An 8,829-nucleotide genomic window follows, 5' to 3' on the forward strand; every position below is an offset into this window, starting at 1 on the left:
CAACACTAAAAATAATGATTCTTTCAATTTACTCAATTTTTTTATGGTAAGTGGTCGCAATCAATTTATTTAAGCATGCTTACATTTTTGAGAGGAGATTATTTAAATGATTCACGCAACGCAACACTGAAAAAAATGATTCGTTCAATTTACTCAATTTTTATGGTAAGTGGTCGCAATCAATTTATTTAAGCATGCTTAAATTTTTGAGAGGAGATTATTTAAATGATTCACGCAACGCAACACTGAAAATAATGATTCATTCAATTTACTCAATTTTTTATGGTAAGTTGTCGCAATCAATTTATTTAAGCATGCTTAAATTTTTGAGAGGAGATTATTTAAATGATTCACGCAACGCAACACTGAAAATAATTATTCGTTCAATTTACTCAATTTTTATGGTAAGTGGTCGCAATCAATTTATTTAAGCATGCTTAAATTTTTGAGAGGAGATTATTTAAATGATTCACGCAACGCAACACTGAAAATAATTATTCGTTCAATTTACTCAATTTTTATGGTAAGTGGTCGCAATCAATTTATTTAAGCATGCTTAAATTTTTGAGAGGAGATTATTTAAATTATTCACGCAACGCAACACTGAAAATAATGATTCGTTCAATTTACTCAATTTTTTATGGTAAGTGGTCGCAATCAATTTATTTAAGCATGCTTAAATTTTTGAGAGGAGATTATTTAAATGATTCACGCAACGCAACACTGAAAATAATGATTCGTTCAATTTACTCAATTTTTATGGTAAGTGGTCGCAATCAATTTATTTAAGCATGCTTAAATTTTTGAGAGGAGATTATTTAAATGATTCACGCAACACTGAAAAAAATGATTCATTCAATTTACTTAATTTTTATGGTAAGTGGTCGCAATCAATTTATTTAAGCATGCTTAAATATTTGAGAGGAGATTATTTAAATGATTCACGCAACGCAACACTGAAAATAATGATTCGTTCAATTTACTCAATTTTTATGGTAAGTGGTCGCAATCAATTTATTTAAGCATGCTTAAATTTTTGAGAGGAGATTATTTAAATGATTCACGCAACGCAACACTGAAAATAATGATTCGTTCAATTTACTCAATTTTTATGGTAAGTGGTCGCAATCAATTTATTTAAGCATGCTTACATTTTTGAGAGGAGATTATTTAAATGATTCACGCAACACTGAAAAAAATGATTCATTCAATTTACTCAATTTTTATGGTAAGTGGTCGCAATCAATTTATTTAAGCATGCTTAAATTTTTGAGAGGAGATTATTTAAATTGTTCACGCAACGCAACACTGAAAATAATGATTCGTTCAATTTACTCAATTTTTTATGGTAAGTGGTCGCAATCAATTTATTTAAGCATGCTTAAATTTTTGAGAGGAGATTATTTAAATGATTCACGCAACGCAACACTGAAAATAATGATTCGTTCAATTTACTCAATTTTTATGGTAAGTGGTCGCAATCAATTTATTTAAGCATGCTTACATTTTTGAGAGGAGATTATTTAAATGATTCACGCAACACTGAAAAAAATGATTCATTCAATTTACTCAATTTTTATGGTAAGTGGTCGCAATCAATTTATTTAAGCATGCTTAAATATTTGAGAGGAGATTATTTAAATGATTCACGCAACGCAACACTGAAAATAATGATTCGTTCAATTTACTCAATTTTTATGGTAAGTGGTCGCAATCAATTTATTTAAGCATGCTTAAATTTTTGAGAGGAGATTATTTAAATGATTCACGCAACGCAACACTGAAAATAATGATTCGTTCAATTTACTCAATTTTTATGGTAAGTGGTCGCAATCAATTTATTTAAGCATGCTTAAATTTTTGAGAGGAGATTATTTAAATGATTCACGCAACGCAACACTGAAAATAATGATTCGTTCAATTTACTCAATTTTTTATGGTAAGTGGTCGAAATCAATTTATTTAAGCATGCTTAAATTTTTGAGAGGAGATTATTTAAATGATTCACGCAACGCAACACTGAAAATAATGATTCATTCAATTTACTCAATTTTTTATGGTAAGTGGTCGCAATCAATTTATTTAAGCATGCTTACATTTTTGAGAGGAGATTATTTAAATGATTCACGCAACGCAACACTAAAAATAATGATTCTTTCAATTTACTCAATTTTTTTATGGTAAGTGGTCGCAATCAATTTATTTAAGCATGCTTACATTTTTGAGAGGAGATTATTTAAATGATTCACGCAACGCAACACTGAAAAAAATGATTCGTTCAATTTACTCAATTTTTATGGTAAGTGGTCGCAATCAATTTATTTAAGCATGCTTAAATTTTTGAGAGGAGATTATTTAAATGATTCACGCAACGCAACACTGAAAATAATGATTCATTCAATTTACTCAATTTTTTATGGTAAGTTGTCGCAATCAATTTATTTAAGCATGCTTAAATTTTTGAGAGGAGATTATTTAAATGATTCACGCAACGCAACACTGAAAATAATTATTCGTTCAATTTACTCAATTTTTATGGTAAGTGGTCGCAATCAATTTATTTAAGCATGCTTAAATTTTTGAGAGGAGATTATTTAAATGATTCACGCAACGCAACACTGAAAATAATTATTCGTTCAATTTACTCAATTTTTATGGTAAGTGGTCGCAATCAATTTATTTAAGCATGCTTACATTTTTGAGAGGAGATTATTTAAATGATTCACGCAACGCAACACTGAAAATAATGATTCGTTCAATTTACAAAATTTTTTTAAGGTAAGTGGTCGCAATCAATTTATTTAAGCTACATTCCAAAAATTTTGCGTCTGAAAGAAAAACTCCTAGAAATGCATATGCAATAAGGTCAGTTGCAAAAACGCTAATTATCCACTACGCGTCTTTAGTAAATACCGACAGTCGTTATTTAACCCCAAAATAATATTTTTTCGTTAGCGCAAGCTGTTAAATAAATCTGGCCCTAAAAGTTGTAACTGTTAACATTAGTTAATAAACAATAAACTATCACAAACAATTATATTTGCATTTAACAAAGATTAAACCCATCAGACCTGATTTTTTTTCAGTGTTTAATCAGTGTGCCTTATTTTGATTGGTTGATCAGCATTTTTATTGGTTTTATCCCTTTAACTGCCACACCAAGAAAAAGGCATTTGAAAATTTTTTTGTTTGCATTTCTTATCTCCTTATGTCACCACTTAACACAATCAATGTATTTTTTTTCAACACATCCCATAATTTTTTAAAAATCGGCCTCTACCAAACGGTTGATATGTCACTTAAAGGAATTCAAGAACATACTATGGAAATTAGAAAATATGAACTATAATACTAATTTTTTACAAACATAATCCAAATAAAATGGTTTTGTATATTAAATCTTCTTTATTTATTGAAGTATAACATATTAAAATATTTCAGGTTTTCATTTTAACGCAGGACATGACATGTTTTCATGTTTTTTGCAATATAAAATTAACAAAAATAAAGATATTCTGCATTTAAAACCTAAAATAAAAGAAGGCCAAAGATAGTAATACAATGGCATATTAGTATTTTATGATTTAAGAAACACACTGTCAAGTTTGGTAGTGCAAAATAATTTTTTTGTCTTTTTTTAGATAAATTAAAGGGGTCACGGCATGAAAATCTGAGATTTTCCATGTTTAAGTGCTATGATTGGGTCCCCAGTGCTTCTATCAACCTAGCAAATGTGAGAAAGATCAACCCAGTAACTTAGTTTTGGTAAACCATTCTCTGTAAGCATGTGAAAAAACAGGTAATTGAAATGTGGCTCCCCTTGTGATGTCAGAAGGAGCCCTTATTATAATAATACCACCCCTTAATTTGCACTTTCCAACCACAGCACTGCCATTTCCAGTGTTTTAATCCAGAGAGGGAGAGACAGAGAAAATAATTCACAGCACAACTAAGTTTCAATTTCAACAAACCACCATCATTGTGATCGGTGTTTGCACTTCATCCGCTCATTTGCATTTTAAAGGACACACCCAAAACTGCACATTTTTGCTCACACCTGCAAAGTGTCAATTTTAACATGCTATAATAAATTATTTATATGATATTTTGAGCTAAAACATCACATATGTGCTCTGGGGACACCAAAAATTTATTTGACATCTTAAAAAAGTCTTGTGACATGGCCCCTTTAACATTTATTTGTAAACCAGCAATGCTGTGTAGAGTAAGCCAACATTGCAGACAATCCTTCAAACAATTTAAAACATAATTTAAGAAGTAATTATTGATTAATTAATGAGTAATTATGATTTCCATACATTAATTATATGAATTCATTATAGTTATTTCAAAAAAATATCCAGAAGTGGCAAAAATACATACTTAAGAAATTATCTCAATATATTAAATAAGAAATAACAATAGCTGTGTCATATTCATAGCTGTGAATGATCAGAAATGTATATATCATAGCAAATAGTACACTCTGACTGCAGAAATGGATGATCTGAAAACATTACCCTAGCTTTTCTACTTTTACCATTAAGTGACAAATCAACCGTTTGGTTGAGCATGTTTTTGAAAAATTATTCAAAACATATGAAAGTTTTTTCATGGCACCAAGTAACATAATTTTGTAAAGTTAGGGCTCTTACAGTGTAATATGTCAAAAAAATATGGTTTCCTTGCAAAATTTCAACAAGAACAGTTCATATAACAGAAGTGATTTTTTTATTTCTAAAATCCACATAACAAGATGTGTTGTGACAAGTGCTGTTGATTGATACATTGATATCTAGTGGATTTTTTTGGCAAAACATATCTTACACAAATAGTAGAGATGGCTCAATCAGCTTGAGTTAAGTTAGGTACTCCTCTCAATAAAATATAGGGACTCAAAATGTGCTCAACCGTTTGGTTGAGCTGGCAGTTAGTTATTGGTTGAGTCTATTTTAGTGGACGGGGTGTTTAATAAATGCTGAAAAACTATATTGCTCATTAGTTCATGTCGTCTAATGCAGTGGTTCCCAAACTTTTCATTTTGCGACCCACTTAAATGAGTATAATCTATGCCGGGACCCACCAACATAAACATACAATTTTTAAATTGAAATAACACAATTATAAAAAAAAAACACAAATTTCTTTTTAATAATTGACCATTTTATTTTTCTTTTATTAATGAAATGTAAATTTAATTGCAAAATCAAAATATCTTATGATCAAAATCATTGTCATTGCTTGGGATTAGTTGGACTAAACGCAAGTGCGCTGTGATACCCCTAAAAACCCCTGAGCTAATGCATTTACTAATGTTAAGAAATATAACCCAAAAAAGTTGAAAGTAGTAAAGTCTTTCCATATCCTTTCAAAGTTTTAAATGCCCTTGTTTATTGACCCACTCAAATTGTATAGACAAGTGCCAACAGGGGGCATTAGTGAGCAGATTTATTGAAGAGATAGTGATAGATTCATTTGTTACATTACCTCTGCATGTATGCATTAGGCAGACACTTGTATCCAAAGCAAGCACACATTTTTTTGCCAGTATGTGTGTTCCCTGGGGATCAAACCCTTGTACTGCTAACACAGTGCTTTACCAATTCAATGTTTTTAGACCAAACCACCGCTATCTGTTACACATTACCACAACCAGTAATCATCATATCTATATGAAAAATAATCGAAAATAAAAAACATAAAAGGGCTAATAATAACAATGCATAACCTACTGTTTGACATCAAGATTAGAACCAATCACAATGCAAGACTCTGATGTATATTAACAATGTGTAATAGGAAATCTCAAACCTTATCTCCCTGTTTCAGTTTCTTCAGCGTAAAACGTGTCCTGGTCGTGTCGTCCACATCTGTAACTTGCCGGAGGGCAGCTGCACTGAGAATGATGTCATCAACTTAGGTCTACCGTTCGGCAAAGTGACCAACTACATCCTTATGCGCTCGACGCATCAGGTACAATTCAGCCCCTAAAGATTTTGCATTAGCTCTTGTAAAGTAAGTTTAGGATAGTCCTGAGTTACCACTGTCCCGTATGATATAAGATGCTTTAAATATGTAGCACTGATCACTTATCTCTGATTTATTGATCAACATTTTGATTGACGTTTTGATTGGTGTCAGTAATACCAGCTGGATCAAATTTTCAGTTCAGTGCCAAGCGTGACACATGCAGAAAATGTCCTGCCGTGATTCAACCCTGTAAAACATCTTAAATGTTTACTAAGCAATTAAAAAATTATCTCCAAAGTGTGCTCGGATCTTATTTCACATTTATTGCAAGTCAGATGTTTGTTTTATGGGAACTTTCCAACAGGCTTTTTTGGAGATGGCATACATGGAGGCAGCTCAGGCTATGGCGCAGTACTACCAGCTGCAGCCAGCTACAATCAATGGACAGAAATTACTCATACGCATGTCCAAGAGATACAAAGAGCTGCAGCTAAAGGTACAGTATTTTTCTCTGTGGCTGATCATGGCCTATACAATTAGGCCTCGTACGCACTACAGCTAAATTCTTTAAATGATTAAGGGTGTTCATCTCAAAACTTTGTAAAAGTATGTTTGAGGCCTTATTAGCAATGTTAGCAATGACACTTATTTTTGTATTTTAACACCCTAGCAACCCCATAAACACTGACCGAACACGCTAGCATCCCCATAGAAACCCCATAGACAATGCTCAGAATCATTTAGCAACCTCACCGACACTGGCCAGAACATCTTAGCAACTACATAGACACTGACCAGGACACCTTAGCAACACCATAGACACTGTCCAGGACACCTTGGCAGCCTCATAGACACTGGCCAGAACAACTTAGCATACCATAGACACTGTCCAGGACACCTTGGCACCCTCATAAACACTGGCCAAAACACCTTAGCAACACCATAGACACTGTCCAGGACACCTTAGCAACACCATAGACACTGTCCAGGACACCTTAGCAACACCATAGACACTGTCCAGGACACCTTGGCAGCCTCATAGACACTGGCCAGAACAACTTAGCATACCATAGACACTGTCCAGGACACCTTGGCAACCTCATAAACACTGGCCAAAACACCTTAGCAACACCATAGACACTGTCCAGGACACCTTGGCAGCCTCATAAACACTGACCAAAACACCTTAGCAACACCATGGACACTGTCCAGGACACCTTGGCAGCCTAATAGACACTGTCCAGGACACCATAGCAACACCAAAGACACTGTCCAGGACACCTTAGCAGCCTCATAGACACTGGCTAGAACACCTTAGCAACACCATAGACACTGTCCAGGACACCTTAGCAACACCATAGACACTGTCCAGGACACCTTAGCAGCCTCATAGACACTGGCTAGAACACCTTAGCAACACCATAGACACTGTCCAGGACACCTTGGCACCCTCATAAACACTGGCCAAAACACCTTAGCAACACCATAGACACTGTCCAGGACACCTTGGCACCCTCATGGACACTGGCTAGAACACCTTAGCAACACCATAGAAACTGTCCAGGACACCTTAGCAACACCATAGACACTATCCGGGACACCTTGGCACCCTCATGGACACTGGCCAGAACACCTTAGTAACACCATAGACACTGTCCAGGACACCTTAGCAATACCATAGACACTGTCCAGGACACCTTAGCAACACCATAGACACTGTCCAGGACACCTTAGCAGCCTCATAGACACTGGCTAGAACACCTTAGCAACACCATAGACACTGTCCAGGACACCTTAGCAACACCATAGACACTGTCCAGGACACCTTGGCACCCTCATGGACACTGGCTAGAACACCTTAGCAACACCATAGAAACTGTCCAGGACACCTTAGCAACACCATTGACACTATCCGGGACACCTTGGCACCCTCATGGACACTGGCCAGAACACCTTAGTAACACCATAGACACTGTCCAGGACACCTTAGCAACACCATAGACACTGTCCAGGACACCTTAGCAGCCTCATAGACACTGGCTAGAACACCTTAGCAACACCATAGACACTGTCCAGGACACCTTGGCACCCTCAAAAACACTGGCTAAAACACCTTAGCAACACCATAGACACTGTCCAGGACACCTTAGCAACACCATAGACACTGTCCAGGACACCTTGGCACCCTCATGGACACTGGCTAGAACACCTTAGCAACACCATAGAAACTGTCCAGGACACCTTAGCAACACCATAGACACTATCCGGGACACCTTGGCACCCTCATGGACACTGGCCAGAACACCTTAGTAACACCATAGACACTGTCCAGGACACCTTAGCAACACCATAGACACTGTCCAGGACACCTTGGCAGCCTCATAGACACTGTCCAGGACATCTTAGCAACACCAAAGACACTGTCCAGGACACCTTAGCAGCCTCATAGACACTGTCCAGGACACCTTAGCAACACCAAAGACACTGTCCAGGACACCTTAGCAGCCTCATAGACACTGGCTAGAACACCTTAGCAACACCATAGACACTGTCCAGGACACCTTAGCAACACCATAGACACTGTCCAGGACACCTTGGCAGCCTCATAGACATTGGCCAGAACACCTTAGAAACACCATAGACACTGTCCAGCCCCCCCTAGCAACTATATAAAAAACTGTTTAGAAAACTTGCAATGGCTTAGCAACCACCTTGGCAACTTACATTCTTGTTTAATCATGAAAAGCCAGATTCCTACTTAAATGCATGTTTGTCTTTCTAATCCAGAAACCAGGTAAAGATGTTGAGTCTATAATCCAAGACATAAATTCCCAGAGGGAGCGAGATGAGATGCAGGAG

General features: G+C 35.8%; 1 protein-coding gene across 1 annotated transcript in view; it reads left to right on the plus strand.

Moving 5' to 3' along the window:
• The window catches only part of rbm20 (RNA binding motif protein 20), an 80,865-nt gene that overhangs the window by 62,968 nt on the left and 9,068 nt on the right, over positions 1-8,829 (plus strand). Inside the window, exons 6-8 of the mRNA XM_073813526.1 lie at positions 5,830-5,973; positions 6,335-6,466; positions 8,758-8,829. Of these exons, the coding sequence (XP_073669627.1) occupies positions 5,830-5,973; positions 6,335-6,466; positions 8,758-8,829 (348 nt within the window). The remainder of the gene's footprint in view (positions 1-5,829; positions 5,974-6,334; positions 6,467-8,757) is intronic.

This window comes from Paramisgurnus dabryanus, chromosome 24 (assembly GCF_030506205.2).
Source record: "Paramisgurnus dabryanus chromosome 24, PD_genome_1.1, whole genome shotgun sequence".
NCBI classification, from domain to species: domain Eukaryota; kingdom Metazoa; phylum Chordata; class Actinopteri; order Cypriniformes; family Cobitidae; genus Paramisgurnus; species Paramisgurnus dabryanus.